Raw genomic sequence first — 27784 nt, 5'->3', positions numbered from 1 at the left:
TCAGATATTTTTAAAATAATTATATAAGTTAATATATACAAAGAGCTAAAAGTAGTGGTTGGTACTTATCTATATGACTGTTGACAAATGTTCAGTCATCTTTGCTTTTTTTAATAATAACAATTATAATTACTTTTTTAAAAATACAAAGTATATAGTTACCTGAGATCCTTGTGATTGTGATGTTTTTATGCTAAGGCCGCTTGACTTGCAGCAACCAATTTGGGGCCCTGAATACAAAGAAATGACAGACATTGGGAAAATATTAGCATTACCATAGAATACAAAAATTAGCAGGTTATACAAAAAATAGGTGATATACAGTGATTGTACATGCATCACCCCCTTTAATTCACATTAAACTACCAGGATCTCTACAAGGAAGTTCACCAACAATCACTCTCCCCAAGAAAATAAATATCTATCTATCTATCTAGATAGATAGATAGATAGTCAGGGTACAGGGATGACTATTAAATGATTTAGATATTTAAAAGTCTATTCCCACCTGAACTAACTTGTAAAATTCAGCCAAATGAGAAGACAGCAATTTGGGGGAAAATGTTTAGATTAATGCTTTGTTTTACTGACCAAAACATTTTAGGCCTTATAAATATGTCTATCTATTCATAACGATCACAAATTTGGAACAAAAGAGACATTACAAAAATTTAATAATATTCCACGGTGCCACAGGAGATAAAACCAAGAACTACTAAACTCATTTTGTAAGACAATTGTTCATAGAATAAGATCTCTGCTCCACACATCTTTCAAAACCTAAATCCCTAATCCCTGACCTGACCAAATGCACAAAAATGAAAGTTGGAAATATTAAAATGAAAGCAGCTCCAGCACCTCCTCAGAGAAGCAGGTCTCCTTGTCGTCAGCCTTGCAGCACTTGTCTAGAAAAGCTACGAAATCCCCCATCACGGTTTTCAGTTGATCCATTGTTGCTGTGGGCTTATGTTTCACCAGCTCAGCAAGTGCTCTGCATTTGAACAGAAAATGAAAGACACAGCGAGAAAAACTTAAGAATATAAGAAATATGAAGGATATAAGAATGGCACTTAACATTATAAACCTTGCAGGGCACTGTGGCGCACACCTGTAATCCCAGCAGCTCAGGAGGTTGAGGCAGGAGGATCACAAAGTCAAAGCCAGCCTCACCAACTTGGGGGAAGCACTTACCAACTCAGCGAGACCATGTCTCTAAACAAAACATAAAATAGAGCTGGGGATGTGGCTCAGTGGCTAAGCACCCCTGGTTCAATCCTCAGTACCAAAAAAAAAAAAAAAAAGAAAGAAAAAGAAAAGAAAGAAAGAAAAAGCATTAAATTTTGGAGCCAGGCAGCTCTGGGTTTGAGGTCATGTATGCCATTCTAACCTCATGTAACATTAATAAATCCACTTCACTAGGGTTGGTGAGAGGATCAAATAAGATAATCAATGCAAATCACTCAGTGTTTTACAGAGTTTCAGTAGATTGCCAGAAAACGTATGTCATGGCATTCAGATATTGTTCAGATTTTTATGAGCTATGCTTCATTGACTTTATAGCTCTTGGAGGGTTTAAAATGACCTCTAAATTTTTAATGACCTTGAACTTCATTGAAAAATCTTCTTCTTTAAGAATCTTTAAAGTTGGTCTGTCACTTTTGCCCTATTCAAATTTAATTAAGGGGAGGCTACAGGAGTTAAGACTTCCAAACAAGTGGAAGGTGGTGTTTCCCTTTCATTGACAAATAAAAAGACAACAGTGCCCCAATGTGTTGTGTGGGAATAATAGGTTTTATAATATTAGTTTTAAGTCTCTATCATGACTATGGGTGACCAGAGATGACAGCAACTTTCTTTTGCTAAAGTTCATGCTATTCTCATCCTTTCTGACAGCATTGAGGAGTTAAGCCTCAAAACTCACATTTCTAGATGTTTTCTATTCAATTGTCATTCCCAAACGTCACATCACAGGGCTTTCTCTCACCTGTGGGGTCACTCTAGAACAAACTTAAAGTACCATTCATGCCTAGAAATAAATCCCCCTATGATTTCTACAACTAGTTTTTTTCTAGCCACAAATTCATCAGTTAAATGTTAAGCCATTTCTACTCGACCTAGCCTATGATCTTATTCTACTGGGGTGTTCATCCACAATATCACTATGAATAGTTTTTGCCCTCCAAGGGGAAAAAAAAGCCATTCATTTTATTCTTGACAATTTTATCAACTTAATAAGGCCAATACTTAAGTACTTTCCTCCAAGGAATATAATCAGTACATGAGAGGGTTTACTCCTTTCAATTAACAGTTCTCTTTATAAAAACTATAAACATGTCATAATGAAATACTGCTCACGTTTGTTTCTTGATTTGTTGCTCAGTCTCTGAAAGTGTGCATATATCTGCATGGAAGGTGAATGTATCAGCGTGCAATTCTTTGGGAACATATGTGTCATCAACTGATAGAGCAGAAAAGCATGCCCGCTTGTTCACAAAGGACTCAGAGCAGCATTTGGTGATTCTCTCACTCACTGGATTCTTCTCATGCATCACACACACTGTGTTCAGGATTGCAGTCAGCTGAAGAACAGGAAGGAGAGCAGAAACTCAAAAGAGGCAAAAGAGTCCACAAACACTCTTTTTCCCATGCACCCAAAGTTGTGACATATTAAACTAGGAACAATGAATCCAAAGTTTACTGAGGCAGCAAATGACTATCTTTGGAACTAAACATAAGGGACTCTTTAATATTGACTCTTTTAAAAGTAAGTCTAGATGTCTCAATATTCTTAATACTTGAGAAGATGATTCACAAAAATAATTGAAAGTAATATGTCCTAACATATGTGTTAGAATGAAAAAGAAGTAGTCTTATACTGACACATGAAACAGAGACCCCAAAAATGTAAATATTTAGGAAATTCCAAAACACTGAATATTCATGAATCCTTTTTAAAAGCAAGTTATAACTTTGAGATCTTATCTAAATTCTAACTTTGGCAGTCGAGATAATATAGGTGACCAAGTTCTGCACACACACAAAAATACATAGACATAGATATACCCCTGTTAGTCATGTACACACGTTAGTCCACTCCTGCCTCTAAAAGTTAGCTTTGTCAATTTCATAAGATGAGAATTCAGTATTATAATTATTATATTTTAAAAGACTCACATAGCCTTCAATACAGGGCATTCTTTGTGATTCAGAAAGCTTACAACACTGGGTGGCCACTTTTCCTAATTTTCTTGAAGCCTCCACAAGAGTTGGAGTTGACATCTGGGGTGCTTTCTGAGTATGACGAATTACAAGTCTGTTGGGGAAAAAAAATTTTCATGTGTGTTTAACCAAACAAGAAACTGTCTTTTTATAATACAGTATATCAGGCAGAGAAAATTCAAACAAAATTAAAATCAACTAATATGTTCTTGTTTACCATTCATAGAATTATGTTTGTCTAAGTCAAGTGCAGTGATGCAGGACTCTAAACCCAGTTGCTCAGGAGGCTGAGCCAAAGTATTACAATTTTTAGGCCAGCTTTAGCAATTTAGTGAGAGACTAAGCAACTTAGCAAAACTCTGTCTCAAAAAAATTTTTTAAAGAATTTAAAATTTAAAATTTTAAAAGAATTGCAGCTCAGTGGTAAATCTCCCCTGAGTTTAATACCCAGTACCTGCTACCAAAAATTATCTTCATCTTCAGAATGATGGCTCAATATCAGAAAAAGACTTTGTCCTGTCCAAGAGATCATTAAACATGGCTTTGAATACCACCTGCACCATATAATCTCAGGAAGGTTAGCTACTTTATTATAATCCAGTGGCATTAGTATACTTATTATTGCATCTTTGTTTCATTAAATTCTTTTGAGAGTGTAACATATATCAGGACTATGATGAATTTGAAAGATGTAGGTGAAAAATGGGAGGAAATATCCCTGCCTCAATAGGTATGATGAAAGGATTAAATTGAAAGTGATAATATAGGCAATGAACAAGGCATGTTATCCAGCATGTAAGAATCACTTATAAAGTATCCCAGTCACCATGTAAAGTCAATGTATGACTGTAATCTACTTAATGGAAGAATCTATGTATCATTCATTATTGTTAGCCCTGAGCTATAGTTAAAAAAGTGCTAACTATGTATATAAAACTGCACAATAAATTTCTACTGAATCATGTGTCCCTTCTTCTTTCTTAACTTTTCCTCCACACATAAGGGCCTATTAAATGGGGACATTACTTCAACATGTCCTTTTGTCTCTATCTCTTCTAGGGAGGGAAATTCCACAGGAAAACAAGGTCATGACCATCAAAGTCTAATGTACCTTCTGAACATCCACTCTTCCCACCAATGGACCAATAGGAATGCAATTTCCCATATTAGCTAAGTCCATATCTTTGTCATGTTTTTGTGTTCAGCTTTTATATTACTTCTTGAACTACTACTATTCAAGGCCTGCTACTTCCTGATCTGTAAAATGCTGCTAGGGTTCATTTACTCACAGACTATCCCTTAACCTCCAAGGAACGTCCTCAGTTGATAAGCCAACATTTGGCACTAACCCTCCCAGCCTACATACTCCCAGTCTCAAAAGACCATTTTTAAAAACTGTACATAAATAGAGGCCTCTGCATCCCATCGACTATATTTTCTCTACTCTCCAGACTTTCTTGATAAAGACAGTTTAGAAATATATGTGTATCTTTGCTATTAAAAGTCATATGCTAGGCAGCCTATATATGAAGTATTAAATAATAGCAAATTGGTCAAGGAAGAAAGTCAGTGAATAAACAAAACTACTTACACATTTTGGAATTTGTATTCCCCAAGCTGCTCATAGAGATCACAGTTTTGCTTGACTACATTCTGAGGCTCAGTCACAAGAGGCTCAAATTCCTCAAACTGAAACATAAAAGAATCCATTTATACTATCCTTCTGAGGACAGATACCGGTCACTTTTTACCCCTTCCTTCTTTCTTCCCCAAACCACATGAGCAGATGTTCAGTGCCACATCTGTCACATCACATTCAAATTGTTTCTCTTATTTGACAAGACCGTATAGTGCAAGAGTCTCTGGAGTTCAGTGGCTGGCTTTGGAGCCAGGCCACCTGACTCATTTTCCAGTGGTGCAGCTTTACTTACCAGTTCTGAGATTCAGAATCCTCATCTTCACAATAGAGGTAAAAATAGTGCTCACCACCCAGAATTGCTCTGGGACTCAACTAAGGTAATGAAATTAAAACAGCACCTAGTACATAGTAAAAGGCCGATAAATGTTGGTCCTGAGCATTATTATTATTATTATTATCATCATCATCATCATCATTATTACTATTACTATTATTATTAGGCCATCTCTCCAGTTGGATCCGCAGCTCTCTGAAGAATGTTGCCCTCAGCATCAGTTGCAGGACAGTGCCTGGAATACAGCAGCTTCTTGGTAGAGGAAAGAAAGTCTTTCTCTGATTCTATAACATTTTGGAAACCTTTAACATGTAATAGTAGGCACCCTAAAATCCTCCAGAACAGATGTATTCTAACTTATCATCTTGTAAAACAATTCCTAAACCTTCTCAAAAAGATTTTAAAATATTCTAAAGAAATAAAGTTTCATAACCTCCCTAAAGATATTACCTCCAGTACTTGATAAATCTTGGGTCAGGTTAACTTTCTTCATATCTAAGTTACATCTCTTTTAATTAACATTTCTCAGGAATATGGAAAACAAAGAAAGGATGGCCAAGATTTTGTGAAATTAGAGATTACTGTCTTTATATCTTTCTTTTCTAGACCAACTGTTCAAAATTTATTAACCATTCTATTTAAAGCTATTTTTCTAAAATGTTTAAGAGCACAGAACTGAATCCATCTCAAGAAAAGATCTAAAAATTGAACTGTGTATCATTTCAGTCTTGATTTTTTTTTCTTTCTCATTATTAGAATCAGCAAAGAGCTGTATTCTTCTTTTCCTGCAGGACACCTACCACTTTGCCATAGCATGCAGGAGGATCAGCTTCAGCACAGCACTTCTCGAGTTTGGCTTCATAAACCTTGGCAATTCTCAGCAGCAAGAGGGAACCATACTCAGGGTGCCTTCTTGAATATTCATACAAAAACCTAAATAAGAGAAACATAGATTTAGTTGAACCAATGAGAAAGAATATGTACTTAACTCACTCCAAGTGTAATTCATCTCCCCAGGGTCTGAATTTGACAAATCCCCATGCAGTGAAGCTTAGTGGCAAAGGACTTGGGGTTCTTCCTGTGCTCAATTTCTGTTTCTGCCGCTTATTCTACTCTATTACGTTTGGCAACTTATTAAAACTAAAGAGCTTTAGTTTCCTCCTCTGTAGATTGGGAATGATGATAATATTCATCTCATATGTTGGGTTATGAGAAATACATGAACAATGTGTGCAAAATATATACTCATACATCTTAAATATTTTATGAATCATATCTGTCACTTTTTAAAATAAATATGTAGTTTGATTTGGATTATATCTCAAAAGTATTGTACTAGACAGAAATATGTTCTTAAAATTTTCTTTTTCCTCTTCATATGATTGAAATCTTTTATGATATTATTTAGTGCAAAGGAAGCGATTGCAATCCAACAATAAAATTGTAAAGCTTGTCATCATTCTTATTGATCGTATATAATCATTTGTTATTTAACTGCCTTGCCATACTACTGAACTTTTAGCCTTTTCATCAAAGTATGAAACACTTAGTGTCAAATTCTATACTTTGTTTTATATATTTCCTGTCAACACAAAGATTCATAGATATAGATGTATTAAGATGATTGATAGGCAATATAAGTTCATATATATTTTAGATATTTAAGAAGTAGCCTTTCAATGAATGATTGAACAAGTAAACATTATATACATAATTTGTATACATACAAATATTTCTAGAGATATTTATAGAGATGTCCCTAAGAAGTAAGGAACATTGAGCTTTACCATGAATATATACTGAATGACAATTTTTGAAATTAATTAATTGTTTCAACCTTTAAAGACTGGGAGACGATGAGTCAAAAAAGCATCCTTGGCAACATGGAAACTGTAGTAACTCCAAAGGAAAGCCTAGCATATCTTCCTAAATCATGATCTTGTTAAATCAAGTGCTAAAAAGGGTAATTCCTTATATAACTTACGTGCCCAAGAAGATATCTTTTGCCTCAGCATAGTTTTTGCAAACATCCTTATCCTCAGCAAAATCAGCTGTTAGTGCTGGTAAGTCAGCAGGCTTATCATCCTCTTCCAGATCAATGATGCAGTGGTATCTTTCCAACGGGGGCTTAGTACAACATTCTCCCACTTTCTTGGAGATTGTATCTTGATTATCACAAGTGTAATTAGAAAGGGTTATCTGTGAGAAGGTCAACAATTGTTCAACATAAATTAGCATTGCTACACTTTCTCTTCAGATATTTGTGATGTTGCAGAACACATTCACTGTATTCCAAGGCCATTCATTCACAACTACTGTGCCTTCTATGAACATATATCCTCTGTCAGTACTTCTGAGGCTCTAGGCTACTAAAACACACCTACTTGATCAAAATACACTAGTTAGGAACCAGTTATCATTTATTTGTTTATTATAATTAATTAATTAATCTCAGCTATTTATCAGTTTTATATTTCCACTGTAGAGGCATGTAATTTTTTTAATTAAAATTCAAGGCTATTTTTTTCAATATTGCACTCAAAATAAATGCAGGCATTTTGAAACCAAATAACTAAGTAAAGCATGAAAGATTTTAACAAATGAGTCAGGATGACAGTCATGGGTTTTGCTTATATGTATAAAATATCTGTCTTAAATTTCCAGGAAGTGTCATGATAGCTCAGGATTCTGATATATGGTCATTATTTTTAATCTTTGAAGAAAGGGAGACAACACTACAAATTTGGGGGAAAAGATCGTTTTGGGGAAAACACTTAATGAAAGGAGACAACATAGAGGGGAAAAATGCATTCTTTCCAAAGGTCTCTTGAGAAAAATGGCCCTTCTCCAACCCAACCTTGCCCCCACCCCAAATATGTCAGTAACCAGCCGTCCTCCTTCACCTTCAGCCTAGATTCTCAGAGTATGACCGAAAAAAGTTACAAATGGGTGAAAGAGTTTTTCAGGTCATTTAGTAATTAGGATAGTAAGGTTTACAAGAAAGTACCACAGAGAAGGGAAAACTGGAAGACAGAGCAAATGAAAGCACAGAAGACTCAGTCATCCATTGCCAGTTGTTCCCAGTTATGCTAAGTACATGTATTCTAGCATCTTAAGCATATAAGCTACAAATGGAAAATATATGGCTCTTTACCCTGTCATGTATAGCTTCAAGCAGATCACCACTGCAGGATTCCTTGTTGATGTTAGTAAAATCTGTTGCCATCTTGGTAATTTCTGTAAATTCAGCTTTGGGAAATTTCTGGCTTAGACGAGATACTACCCTAAAAAAAAATGTCCCCCCATCAACATATTATAATAAGGCAATAACTGATGTTAAACTCCTATGAAAATTCCATTTATAACAAGGAAATTCAAGACAGACACATAGAAATTTTTCTCAATTCATTAATTATTTTAATGCTAGAGCTGAATCAAATGGTGTTCTTTTTTTTTCTTGTTTTCTTAAAATTATCCATTGTAAGAGTGTGGGTTGGATGGAAAGCTGATAATTCATAAAATTAGCAATCAAAGAGGAATGTTGAAAGGGGCAACAGTGTGAGGGGCATCAGGTATGGAACCCCAATCTGTATTCCTGATCTGACTTCATATCTTATAACAGTGAGACCTAGGCAAGTTACTTCTCTGAACTTTAGCCTTCTCAGTGTCACAACACCATGCTAAATGGAAGGAGTATTTTGAAGATTAAATTAGATAATCTAGGAAGTATCACACAAACTCCAGTTACTCTTCTTTCCCTCATTAAAACCCAATTTTCGGATGGCAGGAAGGGGAGCAGGGAGGTTGGAAGTGTGGAGACAGAGTGCATAAGGCCTTATAGTCCTGTGAAGACTTTGGCTTTTCCTTTGAGTATATATCAGAAGCCATTGCCTGCTTTGGCCAGAGCGCTGTGGCCTGCCTATCTTTTAAAAGGATCACCCTGTTGAAGATATGCTGGTACAGAACTTCATTGAAACCTGAGGCTACAGCATCAAATAAATTTATAGGAGTAAACAGTAACTCAGCAGTCAAACAGAACAAGAAGTAACATGAGCAGCTTCAAAAAGCAAGGAAGAAAAGGAGTACAAACAATGCAGGACAGCCTAAATATTCAGGAGGACCTAGAGTCATCAGAAAAATGGTCATATAAAGAACTCAAGGAACACCTTACACAGATGGAATGGAACCTTAAACAGGATACAAGACAGCAAATTCAAGCAGCGAAAGAACACATTGAGAATGAAATACATAAACAGATAAAAGAAGAAGTTAAGCATCTTTATCAGGAGATAGAGATTATAAAAAATAATCAAACAAAAATTCTAGAAATGAAGGAAACGATAAACCAAATTAAAAACTCAATTGAGAGTATCACTAACAGAGTGGAGCAAGTAGAAGCCAGAACGTCAGATAATGAAGACAAAATATATCATCTTGAAAAGAGTCTAGCTAACTCAGAAAGGCTGGTAAAAAATCACGAGAAAAACATCCAAGAGTTATGGGATAACATAAAAAAACCAAACTTACGAGTCATCGGGATAGAAGAAGGTACAGAGATTCAAACCAAGGGAATGAGTATCCTGCTGAATGAAATAATTACAGAAAATTTTCCAGAAATAAAAAAGGAAACAGATATACAAATTGAAGATGCATACAGGACACCAAGCACACAAAATCACAGTAGACCAACGCCAAGACACATTGTTATGAAGATATCCAATATACAGAACAAAGAGAAAAATATTAAAAGCTACAAGAGAAAGGAGACAGATTACATTCAGGGGTAAACCAATAAGGTTAACAACGGATTTTTCATCACAGACACTGAAAGCAAGAAGGTCATGGAACAATGTATTTCAAATACTGAAAGACAATGGATGCCAACCAAGAATTCTGTATCCAGCAAAATTAAGCTTCAGGTATGACAACGAAATAAAAATCTTTCATGATAAACAAAAGTTAAAAGAATTTGCAGCCAGAAAACCAGCATTGCAAAGCATTTTGAGCAAAACACGACACGAGGAAGAAATGAAAAACAATAACCAAAACCATCAGTGGGAAGTGCCTCAGTAAAGACAGAGGGCGAGGGAAAAGATAATCATGGAGAAACAAACTAAATTTTTTAAAAAAAGGATAAATAATCAAACATGGATGGAAGTACAAACCATATATCAATAGTAACTCTGAATGTTAATGGCTTAAACTCTCCAATGAAGCGACATAGGCTGGTATCATGGATTTAAAAAACAAATCCAACAATATGCTGCCTCCAGGAGACACATCTGATTTGAAAAGACATACACAGGCTGAAGGTGAAAGGATGGGAAAAAATATACCACGTACACGGTCCTCGTAAGCAAGAAGGGGTGGTCATCCTCATATCGAATAAAATCGACTTCAAGACTAAGTTAATCAAAAGGGATAAAGAAGGTCATTATATACTGTTAAAAGGAACCATTCACCAACAAGACATGACAATTATCAATATTTATGCACCAAATAATGGTGCTGCAACATTCATAAAACAAATTCTCCTCAAGTTCAAGAATCAAATAGACCACAACACAATAATTATGGGTGACTTCAACACACCTCTCTCACCATTGGACAGATCCTCCAAACAAAAGTTGAATAAAGAAACTATAGAACTCAATATCACAATCAATAACCTAGACTTAACTGACATATATAGAATATATCAACCATCATCAAATGGATATACTTTTTTCTCAGCAGCACATGGAACCTTCTGAAAAATAGACCATATATTATGCCATAGGGCAACCCTCAGTAAATATAAAGGGGTGGAGATAATACCTTGCATTTTATCTGATCATAATGGAATGAAACTGGAAATCAATGATAAAAGAAGGAAGGAAAAATCCTACATCACATGGAAAATGAACAATATGTTACTGAATGATCAATGGGTTACAGAAGACATAAAGGAGGAAATCAAAAAATTCTTAGAGATAAATGAAAATACAGACACAACATATCAGAATCTATGGGACACAATGAAAGCAGTTTTAAGAGGAAAATTCATCGCCTGGTGGTCATTCCTCAAAAACAGAAAAAACCAACAAATAAATCAGCTCACACTTCATCTCAAAGCCCTAGAAAAGGAAGAGCAAAACAACAGCAAATGTAGCAGAAGGCAAGAAATAATTAAAATCAGAGCGGAAATCAATGAAATTGAAACAAAAGAAACTATTGAAAAAATTAACAAAACTAAAAGTTGGTTCTTCAAAAAAATAAATAAGATCAACAGACCTTTAGCCATGCTAACGAAGAGAAGAAGAGAGAGAACTCAAATTACTAACATACGGGATGAAAAAGGCAATATCACAACAGATGCTACAGAAATACAGAAGACAATTAGAAATTATTTTGAAAACCTATATTCCAATAAAATAGAAGATAGTGAAGACATCGATAAATTTCTTAAGTCATATGATTTGCCCAGACTGAGTCAGGAGGATACACACAATTTGAACAGACCAATATCAATGGATGAAATTGAAGAAGCCATCAAAAGACTACCAACCAAGAAAAGCCCAGGACCAGATGGGTATACAGCGGAGTTTTACAAAACCTTCAAAGAAGAATTAATACCAATACTTTTCAAGTTATTTCAGGAAACAGAAAAAGAGGGAGCTCTTCCAAATTCATTCTATGAGGCCAACATTACCCTGATGCCTAAACCAGACAAAGACACCTCAAAGAAAGAAAACTACAGACCAATATCTCTAATGAACCTAGATGCAAAAATCCTCAATAAAATTCTGGCGAATCGGATACAAAAACACATCAAAAAAATTGTGCACCATGATCAAGTAGGATTCATCCCTGGGATGCAAGGATGGTTCAATATACGGAAATCAATAAATGTTATTCACCACATCAATAGACTTAAAGATAAGAACCATATGATCATCTCGATAGATGCAGAGAAAGCATTCAACAAAGTACAGCATCCCTTTATGTTCAAAACATTAGAAAAACTAGGGATAACAGAAACTTACCTCAACATTGTAAAAGCTATCTATGCTAAGCCTCAGGCTAGCATCATTCTGAATGGACAAAAGTTAAAGGCATTCCCTCTAAAATCCGGAACAAGACAGGGATGCCCTCTATCACCACTTCTATTCAATATAGTTCTCAAAACACTGGCCAGAGCAATTAGACAGACTAAAGAAATTAAAGGCATAAAAATTGGAAAAGAAGAACTTAAATTATCACTATTTGCGGATGACATGATTCTATACCTAGAAGACCCAAAAGGGTCTACAAAGAAACTACTAGAACTAATAAATGAATTCAGCAAAGTGGCAGGATATAAAATCAACACGCATAAATCAAAGGCATTTCTGTATATCAGCTACAAAACTTCTGAAACGGAAATGAGGAAAAACACTCCATTCACAATATCCTCATAAAAAATAAAATACTTGGGAATCAACCTAACAAAAGAGGTGAAAGACCTATACAATGAAAACTACAGAACCCTATAGAGAGAAGTAGAAGAAGATCTTTGAATATGGAAAAATATACCCTGTTCATGGATAGGCAGAACTAACATTATCAAAATGACGATATTACCAAAAGTTCTATATAGGTTTAATGCAATACCAATCAAAATCCCAATGGCATTTCTTGTAGAAATAGATAAAGCAATCATGAAATTCATATGGAAAAATAAGAGACCCAGAATAGCAAAAGCAATGCTAAACAGGAAGTGTGAATCAGGCGGTATAGCGATACCAGATTTCAAACTATATTACAGAGCAATAGTGACAAAAACAGCATGGTACTGGTACCAAAACAGGCGGGTGGACCAATGGTACAGAATAGAGGACACAGAGACTAATCCACAAAGTTACAACTATCTTATATTTGATAAAGGGGCTAAAAGCATGCAATGGAGGAAGGATAGCATCTTCAACAAATGGTGTTGGGAAAACTGGAAATCCATATGCAACAAAATGAAACTGAATCCCTTTCTCTCACCATGCACAAAAGTTAACTCAAAATGGATCAAGGAGCTTGATATCAAATCAGAGACTCTGTGTCTGATAGAAGAGAAAGTTGGCTCCTATCTACATATTGTGGGGTCGGGCTCCAAATTCCTTAATAGGACACCCATAGCATAAGAGTTAATAACAAGAATCAACAAATGGGACTTTCTTAAACTGAAAAGTTTTTTCTCAGCAAGAGAAACAATAAGAGAGGTAAATAGGGAGCCTACATCCTGGGAACAAATTTTTACTCCTCACACTTCAGATAAAGCCCTAATATCCAGAGTATACAAAGAACTCAAAAAATTAGACAATAAGAAAACAAATAACCCAATCAACAAATGGGCCAAGGACATGAACAAACACTTCACAGAGGAGGACATACAATCAATCAACAAGTACATGAGAAAATGCTCACCATCTCTAGCAGTCAAGGAAATGCAAATCAAAACCACCCTAAGATACCACCTCTCCCCAGTAAGATTGGCAGCCATGATGAAGTCAAACAACAATGAGTGCTGGCGAGGATGTGGGGAAAAGGGTACTCTTGTACACTGCTGGTGGGACTGCAAACGGGTGCGGCCAATATGGAAAGCAGTATGGAGATTCCTGGGAAAGCTGGGAATGGAACCACCATTTGACCCAGCTATTGCCCTTCTCGGACTATTCCCTGAAGACCTTAAAAGAGCATGCTACAGGGATACTGCCACATCGATGTTCATAGCAGCACAATTCACAATTGCTAGACTGTGGAACCAACCCAGATGCCCTTCAATAGATGAATGGATAAAAAAAATGTGGCATATATACACAATTGAGTACTATGCAGCAATAAAAAATGACAAAATCATAGAATTTGCAGGGAAATGGATGGCACTAGAGTAGATTATGCTTAGTGAAGCTAGCCAATCCCTAAAAAACAAATACCAAATGTCTTCTTTGATATAATGAGAGCATCTATGAACAGAGCAGGGAGGAAGAGTAGGAAGAAAAGATTAACATTAAACAGAGACATGAGATGGGAGGGAAAGAGAGAGAAAAGGGAAATTGCATGGAAATGAAGGGAGACCCTCATTGCTATACAAAATTACATATAAGTGGTTGTGAGGGGAATGGGATAACAAACATGGAGAGAAATGAATTACAGTAGATGGGGTAGAGAGAGAAGATGGGAGGGGAGAGGAGGGGGGATAGTAGGGGATAGGAAAGGTAGCAGAATACAACAATTACTAATAGGGCATTATGTAAAATTGTGGATGTGTAACCGACGTGATTCTGCAATCTGCATTTGGGGTAAAATTGGGGGTTCATAACCCACTTAAATCTAATGTATGAAATATGATATGTCAAGAGCTTTGTAATGTTGTGAACAACCAATAAAAAAAAAACAATTTTCCTGACTACTAAAATTCTTCAAGAAAATTAATTTCATAACACCTACATACTGATGGAGTTTTTATTAAGCATACTTTTACCAAGAAATTTATCCAGCACAGCCTCTAAGCTCTCTGACAAGATATAAAAGGCTAATATCATCATTCTTTCCAAAATCATTTTCATGCTGTCTAAATCCAGAAATAGAGAATTCTTTCCCAGAACCAATCATTGCCTGTGTAATGTGCATTGGTTCATGTTAAGGGTATTTTGTTTATCAATTTGGTTGTATTTTGTGGTCTAGGTGGTAGGAATGAAAAGCAAAGATAGTTCAATCGACAGTTTCTAGAGAGCATGCATAATGTCTGTTATTTTAATTTTATCTCCTGTTATATAGATTCATTGTTGACTGACAAGTGAGGAGTTAGAGAGGTAGGTAATATTTTTCTTAGTCAAATACTGAAGGATGTTCCCAGAATCAACTAAATAGTATAAAAACAGAGGCCAAGGCAAAAATACGAGATTAAGAGCAGAGTTGAAGCTAAGTAAAAATTATGAGTACTAATTTGGCTTACTTCGTGACTGAATTTAATTATAGGACACAACAAGACAAGTAGATGCTTTCAGATCATTGTGGGAAAGGATAAAATTAAATTAAAGATCCTGACTATAGCTCTGTAAAAATAATACACCATTAGAGTGTGTTTCCTAGTCTTCATAAAAAATAGAATCCATATGTCTTTATTTTAGGACAAAAATGATAATGTCTTCTTAATTCTTTAACAACTTAGAAAAATAAGACAAAAATAATGTCAAGTTGTTCCTTATGCTCTGATTTTCACCTCAAAGAAATTTTACCTTTTAGACACAATGACAACAAACTATATTTGTAAACACTCGGAGAAATGACACATAAATTATACTTTTGTCAATTGAACCATTATCACTTTTACATTTTTATAAAGATACAAAATTGTATTAAAAATATTTACCATGCTTTGAAACCTCTTTCTCCATATTTCTCAATAACGCTACACTTGAGTCTATCTTTGGCAGAAGAAAGCATTATTGTCTTCCTCAAATTCTCAATCTAAAGAAAGAAAGCAATTTGAAAAAAATTAAGAAAAGAAAACTTCTATACAAAACACAACTTCAAAAACTCAGATGAGACTATGCCACATTCAATCTAAATTCCCAAGTACTCCCTTTGGGAAATAATCATTTTGCTATGTAAGAGAAAAAATTATTCTGGTCACAGTGGAAGCCTCTATGTAGTTAAAACCAGCTAGGACACATTGCCAGAGAAAAAGGCTTCTGAAAGAAAAAGTATATGCTAATATCCCAGGAACATATAACCTAGCTGAGTTCTGCATTTTGTGCATAATCCATTTAAGTCCCTCCTCTGATAACATCAAGAAACTCCCCGGAGAACACAACGAGGTACACAATAAATACTTATGGAAGAAATAAATGATCTCTTGTTTCTAGTTGCAGTAAAATTCTCTACTTTGAATTCCTTATCCATCAAAAAGTCTCATGAAAAATAAAACAAAACTGTGGGCCCTTGCTTGACAAATACTTCCCTATAGAGAGAATCACCATAGAGAGGGGCATGACATTTAACTATGTGCACAGTGATTCCCTCCATCAGATCAGCACTTCTAAATCTCAAAAGGAGGAAGGAAGAATAGGAGAGGCCTTCAAAAAGAATAAAACTTCTTTGGAAGACATAAAAGTAAAGGTCTTTGGAACATGTAGGGAAGTGTGTTTAGGAGAATAAGGTTTCCTAAACCTAACCATAGGATGTTTAAAATCTGACATTGCACTATGAATTGGTTCTTTTTGGGAAATACCTTTGGTGTCAGGCATTCTGCTTTATCAGCAGCTTGGCAGCATTCTGTCACAAAGCCTTTATACTTTTCAACCAAGTCAATGATTTTCTGGGCACATAAGTAAGGATTTCTCCTGGCAACTTCATATACAAAGCTAATTTTAAAAGAAGATAACAAGAAGTCATTTTTCCATACCACACAATATTACAGAAACAATTACAATCAACATTCTCCCAAGAGCCTCCAAAAGCCAAAGACATGTAATTTACCACTGAAGCTCAGTTTGCATATGATGGCCTTGTCTTTGTCATTCTTTAAGTCAGTGAAAAGAGAGGATGAATTTGTGACGTACATGTATGTGGATCACATAATAAATGGTTAAACTGGGGTGATATAATATTGCTGACTAAATCAATCCTGAGAGAGTATATATTTTTTCAGAATGTTTTAAAACATGTCTCTTTCAAATTTTCATATAGATCATACTGTTTCAAGATCAAAGAATTTTGATTATATTTTTTGTTGACCAGAATTTTGTGATGTGAAGTATTACTTCTTTAAAACTCAACATGAAAACAAAACTTCCAAGTCTTAATTTTGGAAATGGCTTGTGGTATGGTATTTATTATAATGGGTATTGACTTACTCCTTAATTTTTAATTTTGAAACATAGATTACTTACTGTCCCAAAGCCTTCGGCTCACTTTCTTCAAAGGAGGTGCACAAAGCATCAGGATGTTTTAGATCAAGTGCAGGGATGTTAGGCATTTCTTCTTTGTGCTTTATGAGGCATTGAAATCTCTCAAGGTCTTGTTTAGCACAGCAGTCAGCCATATCACCATAGGTATCACGAAGATTGGCAATTGAGCATGTTTTCTCTCCAAAGATAGTGTCCTAAATGAAAGAGAGCAACCTACACATTACTGGGAAGGTGTTTATTTTCTTTATTACAAAAAAAAAAAAAAAAAAAAAAACCCAGCATAAATATTTAACAAACTGTTAAAGCTTGGTGAAGAAATCATCTATATTGCACATATATCTGATATATCTTATATTGAAACATCCCAGGGGACCCCATGAATATGTTTTATGTATGAGTGAAAGAATAAATTTAAATATGAAAAAAAACTTAATGAAATACAAAATTTTAAACCCATCAAAAAAGGAAATTATATAAAAATTCACTTCCCCCATTAAATTTCCTTGATTTGGCTACTTCTGTGAAATTGTCATAACAATCAACTGCCACAATATTACTTATGATGAATAAAATTGAAGGACAAAAAGAGAGTTGATGGCTCTAAGGAATGTTACCTTTCTCTGCTTCTTACCCATCACTAGGGAAAGTAGCCTATAGTGCAGCAGGTGAATTCATCTTAGGGAGGAAATACTCAGATACTTTCTCATTTAATCTGCTTCTTTTTGAGAGACTCAATTTTTTGGTAGATACCATATACAAATCTACCACACATTATTACTGCATTAAAATATAGATTTTTTTATTCTAGAAATATTTCTCTCTAATTATTTCACTCATTGAATAAATCCTTTTTTCCCTCATTCATTGTTATTATATAAGTAATTCTAACCATATAGAAAATTCACTGGTCTAGACAGAATTTATTATTTTTTTAAATGCACTTTAAAAAATTCATATGTAGAACTATAAAATTGGGGGAAGTTAAAGTACTTATTTGGAGCAACGAGAGTTGTGTGTCCAGAGATAAACAATAAGAGGAAAGGGTCCAATGACAATATGGACCTTGACCCTGGAGAGGCATATAAAGATTTAGTGGTGAAAGAAACATAGGCCTCTTATTTTAAAGATGTATTTAGAAATAGCAAACGTTCAAGTTCTTCAAAAGGACTGAGTGCCTTGTTTTTTTATTTTATGTAAAAAATTAATAACCCTAAAATGATGAATAAATAACTATAACTATTATTTTGCCCATAGCATAGAAATCAGTTGGTGCTTTCTGGAAGTAAAAATCATGCTATTACCTCAAAGAGATATTAGACTCTTGTATTCAGTCAGGCATTATTTACATTATTTAGTCAAGATATGAGAATAACTGAAGTGTCCATCAACAGATAATAAACGGATAAAGAAAAATGTGGATGCAATAAAGAAAATGTAGTATCTATATACAAGGGAATATCATTCATCCTTTAAAAGAAGGAAATTATACAATGGGCACTAATGCAGATGATCTTTGAGAGCATTGTGCTAAGTGCAATAAACCAATCACAGACGAAGATGGATGATTCCGTTAATATCTCATTGCTGCGAATAAGTACTTTAACTTCCCCCAATTTTATAGTTCTACATATGAATTTTTTAAAGTGCATTTAAAAAAAAATAATAAATTCTAAAATAGTCAAATTCACAGAATCAAAGAATAAAAATGTCGGGAACTAGGAAAAGGAGGAAATGGGGAGTGGCTAATGAAATGGCAAAAATTTTACTTAAGCAAGATGAATAAACTGTGACAATCGGCTGCATAATATTGTACCTATAATCACGAATAATGTATTTCACACATAAACTTTTAAAAGGATAGAACTCCTGTCAAGTGTTCTAACCACAATAAAATAAAGTTAATAAATACACAAAGATACTTTATCTCTATTAGCTTCTATGAAAAGAAACCAAACTTCTTGAAAAGAGATGGTTACAAATCACAAATTGCCATTTAAATACACTGTGACTGTCACGTGTGTTCTCAATGAAAAAAATCTTGTTAAAACTGGGCATACCAAAGATGGCCGCTGCGTAGGGGGGTTGCTGAAGTGCTGAGCCTGGTGCTCAGAGCAGCAGCTTTAATCGAGACTTCGCGCAGCTTGTTAGAGCTCCTTTCACCATTAATCTGTATTGGACCACCCGGCCAAGCAGCAGAAAAAACAAAGAGATTGAAAAAGAGACGCTTGGCTCCGTGACGCTTTCCTGCTCAGAGCCGTGGGCGCTTTGCGCCCATCTGCTTCCTCTTTCACTTCGCTCCCGGCAGAGAAGCTGAATGGGTAATTAGCAGTGGATTGTAAGTACCTGAGGCAAAGAAAGCTCAGTACACCCCGCCTTTTTTTTTTTTTTTGAATATTGTCTATACAGGGAGAGTTAGTGGATTGGAATTGTTGGCTGGGCTGTGGTTTCGGGGCCAAAAATCCACTCCGCGGGAGCCGCCATTTGCTTTCTGCATGCTGTCTTGATGGCCCTGTCTACACAGTCCAGCTGCCGCATCTAGAGACTGGAACTGGGCTGCGTGCCGAGCCCTGTCCTCCGAAGGCTGGACCACGGCCTCAAGTGCCTCGGTAGCCTGTTCCCTGCTGCACCTTGGGGCAGAGCCTGCTCTGGGGTCGTTCGGCATCCCCCTGCGAGGGGACCCGTGCTCTGGAGGAGGGGGCGAGTGGGGCCTGGATTGAGGAACCACAAGAGAAGGACCTAGGCACTCAGGACTGGAGACCCGCACAGTCTGGGAAGAAGAGCTGAGGCACAGTGATTGGTTCCCACCTATCAAGAGGAGAAGCATGGCCCAGTGGGCATAGCTCCACCTACTGGAAGAGAAGTTAATCGAGCTCTATGACTGCATTTATTATTATTATTATTATTTTTAATGATTATTATTAGTATTTTTTTTATTTTATTCTCACTTTTTGTAGTTGATGTTGTTGTTGTTCTTTAACTTTCTTATTAATGGTTTCAATTTTTTTAAATTCTTTTTATTCTACTATTATTACTATTATTTTTTAAACTTCAATTTCCATTTTTTATTATCATTATAATTTTTTTGTTTGTTTTAAATTTTTATTTTTTCGTTTTTTCTTTCTTTCTTTTCACTTTTTTTCTTTTGTCTTTTCATTTCTTTTCAATTTTCTTATTTCCCCCTTTCTTGAATTCTACCTGCCTACACTCACTCTCTTTAGTGACTTCTTCCCTTCCCTTCTAATACCTCTCCTCCCAAGCATCAAATAAATATATAAGAGTAAACAGTAACTCAGCAGTCAAACAGAACAAGAAGTATCATGAGCATAAAAAAGCAAGGAAGAAAAGGAGTACAAACAATGAAAGACAGCCTAAATATTCAGGAGGACCTGGAGTAATCAGAAAAATGGCCATATAAAGAACTCAAGGAAGACCTTAGACAGATGGAAAGGAACCTTAAAGATCACATTGAAAATGAATTACATAAACAGATAAAAGAAGAAGTTAGATCAGGAGATAGAGATTATAAAAAAAAATCAAACAATAATTCTAGAAATGAAGGAAATGATAAACCAAATTAAAAACTCAATTGAGAGTATCACCAACAGAGTGGAGCAAGTAGAAGCCAGAATGTCAGATAATGAAGACAAAATATATCATCTTGAAAAGAGTCTAGCCAACTCAGATAGGCTGGTAAAAAAAATCACGAGAAAAACATCCAAGAGATTTGGGATAACTTAAAAAAACCAAACTTACGAGTCATCGGGACAGAGGAAGGCACAAAGATTCATGCCAAGGGAATGAGTAACTTGCTGAATGAAATAATTACAGAAAACTTTCCAGAAATAAAAAAGGAAACAGATATACAAATTGAAGATGCATACAGGACACCGAGCACACAAAATCACAGTAGACCAACGCCAAGACACATTGTTATGAAGCTATCCAATATACAGAACAAAGAGAAAATATTAAAAGCTACAAGAGAAAAGAGGCAGATTACATTTAGGGGTAAACCAATAAGGTTAACAACGGATTTTTCATCACAGACGCTGAAAGCGAGAAGATCCTGGAACAATGTATTTCAAAAACTGAAAGACAATGGATGCCAACCAAGAATTCTGTATCCAGCAAAATTAAGCTTCAGATACGACAACGAAATAAAAATCTTTCATGATAAACAAAAGGTAAAAGAATTTGTAGCCAGAAAACCAGCATTGCAAAGCGTCTTGAGCAAAACTCTACATGAGGAAGAAATGAAAAACAATAACCAAAACCATCAGCGGGAAGTGCCTCGGTAAAGACAGAGGACTGGGGGAAAGCTAATCATGGAGAAACAAACTAAATTAGAAAAAAAAAGGATAAATAATCAAACATGGCAGGAAGTACAAACCATATATCAATAGTAACTCTGAATGTTAATGGCTTAAACTCTGCAATAAAGCGACATAGGCTGGTAACATGGATTAAAAAAACAAATCCAACAATATGCTGCCTCCAGGAGACACATCTGATTGGAAAGGACATACACAGGCTCAAGGTAAAAGGTTGGGAAAAAAATACCACGTACACGGTCCTCGTAAGCAAGCAGGGTGGCCATTCTCATATCGAATAAAATCGACTTCAAGACTAAGTTAATCAAAAGGGATAAAGAAGGTCATTATATACGGTTAAAAGGAACCATTCACCAATAAGACATAACAATTATCAATATTTATGGAACAAATAATGGTGCTGCGACGTTCATAAAACAAACTCTCCTCAAGTTCAAGAATCAAATAGACCACAACACAATAATCATGGGTGACTTCAACACACCTCTCTCACCATTGGACAGATCCTCCAAACAAAAGTTGAATAAAGAAACTATTGACCTCAATATCACAATCAATAACCTAGACTTAACTGACATATATAGAATATATCAACCATCATCAAGTGGATATACTTTTTTCTCAGCAGCACATGGAACCTTCTCAAAAATAGATCATATATTATGCCATAGGGCAACCCTCAGTAAATATAAAGGGGTTGAGATAATACCATGCACTTTATCAGATCATAATGGAATGAAACTGGAAATCAATGATAAAAGAAGGAAGGAAAAATCCTACATCACATGGACAATGAACAATATGTTACTGAATGATCAATGGGTTACAGAAGACATAAAGGAGGAAATCAAAAAATTCTTAGAGATAAATGAAAATACAGACACAACATATCGGAATCTATGGGACACAATGAAAGCAGTTTTAAGAGGGAAATTCATCGCCTGGAGGTCATTCCTCAAAAAAAGGAAAAACCAACAAATAAATGAGCTCACACTTCATCTCAAAGCCCTAGAAAAGGAAGAGCAAAACAATAGCAAATGTAGCAGAAGGCAAGAATTAATTAAAATCAGAGCAGAAATCAATGAAATTGAAACAAAAGAAACTATTGAAAAAATTAACAAAACAAAAAGTTGGTTTTTTGAAAAAATAAATAAGATCAACAGACCCCTAGCCATACTAACGAAGAGAAGAAGAGAGAGAACTCAAATTACTAACATACGGGATGAAAAAGGCAATATTACAACAGACGCTTCAGAAATACAGAAAACAATTAGAAATTATTTTGAAAACCTATATTCCAATAAAATAGAAGATAGTGAAGACATCGAAAAATTCCTTAAGTCATATGATTTGCCCAGATTGAGTCAGGAGGAAACTCACAACTTAAACAGACCAATATCAATAGATGAAATAGAAGAAGCAATCAAAAGACTTCCAACCAAGAAAAGCCCAGGACTGGATGGGTATACAGCGGAGTTCTACAAAACCTTTAAAGAGGAATTAATACCAATACTTTTCAAGTTATTTCAGGAAATAGAAAAAGAGGGAGCTCTTCCAAATTCATTCTATGAGGCCAACATCACCCTGATTCTGAAACCAAAGACACCTCAAAGAAAGAAAACTACAGACCAATATCTCTAATGAACCTAGATGCAAAAATCCTCAATAAAATTCTGGCGAATCGGATACAAAGGCACATCAAAAAAATTGTGCACCATGATCAAGTAGGATTCATCCCTGGGATGCAAGGATGGTTCAATATACGGAAATCAATAAATGTTATTCACCACATCAATAGACTTAAAGATAACAACCATATGATCATCTCGATAGATGCAGAAAAAGCATTTGACAAAGTACAGCATCCCTTTATGTTCAAAACATTAGAAAAACTAGGGATAACAGGAACTTACCTCAACATTGTAAAAGCTATCTATGCTAAGCCTCAGGCTAGCATCATTCTGAATGGAGAAAAATTGAAGGCATTCCCTCTAAAATCTGGAACAAGACAGGGATCACCACTTCTATTCAATGTAGTTCTCAAAACACTGGCCAGAGCAATTAGACAGATGAAAGAAATTAAAGGCATAAAAATAGGAAAAGAAGAACTTAAATTATCACTATTTGCGGATGACATGATTCTATACCTTGAAGACCCAATACGGTCCACAAAAAAACTACTAGAACTAATAAATGAATTCAGCAAAGTGGCAGGATATAAAATCAACACACATAAATCAAAGGCATTTCTGTGTATCAGCGACAAAACTTCTGAAACGGAAATGAGGAAAAACACTCCATTCACAATATCCTCAAAAAAAAATAAAATACTTGGGAATCAGCCTAACAAAAGAGGTGAAAGACCTATACAATGAAAACTACAGAACCCTAAAGAAAGAAATAGAAGAGGATCTTAGAAGATGGAAAAATATACCTTGTTCACGGATAGGCAGAACTAACATCATCAAAATGGCGATATTACCAAAAGTTCTCTATAGGTTTAATGCAATGCCAATCAAAATCCCAATGGCATTTCTTGTAGAAATAGATAAAGCAATCGTGAAATTCATATGGAAAAATAAAAGACCCAGAATAGCAAAAACAACTCTAAGCAGGAAGTGTGAATCAGATGGTATAGTGATACCAGATTTCAAACTATATTACAGAGCAATAGTAATAAAAACAGCATGGTACTGGTACCAGAACAGGCGGGTGGACCAATGGTACAGAATAGAGGACACAGAGACTAATCCACAAAGTTACAACTACCTTATATTTGATAAAGGAGCTAAAAACATGCAATGGAGACAGGATAGCATCTTCAACAAATGGTGTTGGGAAAACTGGAAATCCATATGCAACAAAATGAAACTGAATCCCCTCCTCTCGCCATGCACAAAAGTCAACTCAAAGTGGATCAAGGAGCTAGATATCAAATCACAGACTCTCCGTCTGATAGAAGAAAAAGTTGGCTCTGATCTACAGATTGTGGGGACGGGCTCAAAATTCCTTAATAGGACACCCATAGCACAAGAGTTTATAACAAGAATCAACAAATGGGACTTTCTTAAACTGAAAAGTTTTTTCTCAGCAAGAGAAACAATAAGAGAGATAAATAGGGAGCCTACATCCTGGGAACAAATTTTTACTCCTCACACTTCAGATAGAGCCCTAATATCCAGAGTATACAAAGAACTCAAAAAATTAGACAATAAGAAAACAAATAACCCAATCAACAAATGGGCCAAGGACATGAACAAACACTTCACAGAGGAGGACATACAATCAATCAACAAGTACATGAAAAAATGCTCACCATCTCTAGCAGTCAAGGAAATGCAAATCAAAACCACCCTAAGATACCACCTCTCCCCAGTAAGATTGGCAGCCATGATGAAGTCAAACAACAATGAGTGCTGGCGAGGATGTGGGGAAAAGGGTACTCTTGTACACTGCTGGTGGGACTGCAAACGGGTGCGGCCAATTTGGAAAGCAGTATGGAGATTCCTGGGAAAGCTGGGAATGGAACCACCATTTGACCCAGATATTGCCCTTCTCGGACTATTTCCTGAAGACCTTAAAAGAGCACACTACAGGGATACTGCCACATCGATGTTCATAGCAGCACAATTCACAATTGCTAGACTGTGGAATTAACCCAGATGCCCTTCAATAGATGAATGGATAAAAAAAATGTGGGATTTATACACCATGGAGTATTACGCAGCACTAAAAAATGACAAAATCACGGAATTTGCAGGGAAATGGATGGCACTAGAGCAGATTATGCTTAGTGAAGCTAGCCAATCCCTAAAAAACAAATACCAAATGTCTTCTTTGATATAATGAGAGCAACTAAGAACAGAACAGGGAGGAAGAGCAGGAAGAAAAGATTAACATTAAAGAGAGACATGAGGTGGGAGGGAAAGGGAGAAAAAAAAGGGAAATCACATGGAAATGGAGGGAGACCCTCATTGTTATACAAAAGTACATATAAGAGGTTATGAGGGGAATGGGATAACAAACATGGAGGGAAATGAATTATAGTAGATGGGGTAGAGAGAGAAGATGGGAGGGTAGGGGAAGGGGGATAGTAAAGGATAGGAAAGGTAGCAGAATACAACAGTCACTAATATGGCAGTATGTAAAAATGTGATGTGTAACCGATGTGATTCTGCAATCTGTATTTGGGGTAAAAATGGGAGTTCATAACCCACTTGATTCTAATGTATGAAATATGATTTGTTAAGAGCTTTGTAATGTTGTGAACAACCAATAAAAAAAAAACTGGGCATACCCACAACATCTCTGTCCCTGAATAAACAGTGAATGACTTATCAGTCCATATGAAACTTTTGAGTGTAGCTTACAAATTGTCACTTAATAGTAATGTTTTAAAAGAATTTTTTCCTTTGAAATACTCATAATAACTTAAAGGAAAAGAAAGAATCCTCAAAATCAGAACTTACAAGTGGTTTGTTACAATCTGCTCCTGTATTATCAGCAGCACATGCTTTTGCCAAGTCAGTCACTTCAACTGTAAATTTTGCAAGGTCATCATATTCGGTCTTCTGGAGATACTGAGAAAAGGTCACCAGTACCCTGAAACAAAAAAATACAGTAGCACAATAAAACTTTAACATAAAACAGGTTGCTATACTAGAGAGCAAATCACTTATGTGTCTTTAATCTATGTTTTATGTATCTTTCTTATAATTATCCAGAAAGCCTATTCATATGAGGTGTTATCTAAGGCCTATCAGGTACATGTGGCTTCTTAGGTAGGCAGGATAGTATTTCAGCCATGTCCAAATTTGTATGGGTTCATGTCAGTAGAGGCAGACACAGAGGGCAAACTAGAAAACTTTTATACCAAATAGATTTAATTGTTGAGACTGGGCTTTGCATAAATCCTTTGGGTTACTTAAAATGAAAATAAAAACACATACATCATTATTCGGGCTATAGGATTGTAATGACCTTTAAAAAAATAGATTATTTTCTCAATTTTTTAAAAAATATTAAAATGTTCCCAAGAAACCACAGAAGAATTTGCTATATAAAGGGAAGTTAGTAAGTGAGCTGCCAAAGGAACATGTACTAGTCTTTCCACCACTGTTCCAGAGTTTCTGGGTAGTATGAGAACTCTGGATTTTAACTGTTCAATACAGTAGCCATTAGACATATGTGACTATATTCTTAAGTTGTTTAAATTTAATTAATATTCTATTTAAATTTAAATCAATTAAAATGTACATACTTAAATGCAATTTAACTAAACTTTAATACAATTTGACATTTTATTCCTCCATTGCACTTGCCATATTTAAAGTACTCAACAGCCACGTGTGGCCAGTGGCTACCATATTACATGACACTGATACAGAATATTTTCATCAGTACAGAAAATTGTATGGGGCAACAATGCTCTAAAATCTGGACCATGATGACAGGAAAATGTAAGACATTTAGAGTAATAATCAATGTAATCAGAAACATTAAATTTGACTCTTCCATATTTTAACTTACAGGCCTTTGAACTCTTGCTCTCCGAATTCCTTATATCGTTTAATAATCTCACTTTCATCTAAGGAAAAGGAGAAGAAACAAAACAACATGTGTTTAAATACTGAAGAAAACAATTAATTATATGCTATGTTCTATATTTCTTTTCATTTAACTTAGGTTGTTTATTTGCTTCAAAATATTGGATTCTTATTCTTACAGAAAGTCTTAGGATGGTGAACTATGTCTTCTGCACTTAAAGAAGATATTATTCGATCACAAAGAATATTATTTTTAATATTAAATATTTATAACTTTATATTCTAGCTGTATAAAATCTAATGCTCTTATAGAACCTATGAACAGCAAATGAGAAGTAAATACAAGTGGAAATCCTATTTTTATTATTAATAACACAAGAGTTTTTCTATTCTAAATAAAGCAAGGTGCATTAGGTAGGCCTTAGAAATTGTTGTGAATCCTATCTTCTTCTCTGTTCTATGAAGTGTAAGTCACTCTGCCTGGCATTTCTTCATTAGAGAAAAGAAATTACATTCACTAAATAATTCTCACCATGTTGTTTCTTCTTAACTATATTAATTAAATAACCACATAAGCATTCACAAAAACAAAAAATCATCACATTCTAGATATAAATGCTAAAGGAAAATTCAATTCTTTAAATACGTGGGGGCTTACTGAAACTTTTATTAGGAAAAAAAAAGTTGTACAAAGGGAAAAATGAATTCTTACCTGCTTCTCGACGAAACACACCCCTGGAATAAGCAGAGCTGAAGAGAAAGAGAAGAGAAATGCAGGTTACCCACTTCAT

At 35.2% G+C, this 27784-nt stretch overlaps 1 protein-coding gene and 1 pseudogene across 2 annotated transcripts in view; both read right to left on the bottom strand.

Moving 5' to 3' along the window:
- Positions 1–27784, bottom strand: part of LOC308654680 (afamin-like) — a 106083-nt pseudogene that overhangs the window by 33011 nt on the left and 45288 nt on the right. The gene's annotated exons all lie outside the window — the stretch shown is intronic.
- On the bottom strand, positions 189–27784 carry LOC308654602 (albumin-like; the record flags this gene model as incomplete). Its single annotated transcript, XM_081304256.1, has 14 exons — positions 189–230; positions 859–991; positions 2356–2579; positions 3175–3313; positions 4811–4908; positions 5993–6125; positions 7177–7391; positions 8347–8476; positions 15577–15674; positions 16438–16570; positions 17099–17310; positions 25917–26049; positions 26977–27034; positions 27706–27784. The coding sequence occupies 14 exons, from the start codon at positions 27782–27784 to the stop codon at positions 189–191; spliced, it is 1827 nt and encodes a 608-aa protein (XP_081160382.1).

Source organism: Spermophilus citellus, assembly GCF_964194105.1.
Source record: "Spermophilus citellus genome assembly, chromosome: 8".
Taxonomy (NCBI): domain Eukaryota; kingdom Metazoa; phylum Chordata; class Mammalia; order Rodentia; family Sciuridae; genus Spermophilus; species Spermophilus citellus.
Note: the sequence above shows the minus strand (reverse complement) of the source record. Positions and strands in the feature narration are given on the sequence as shown.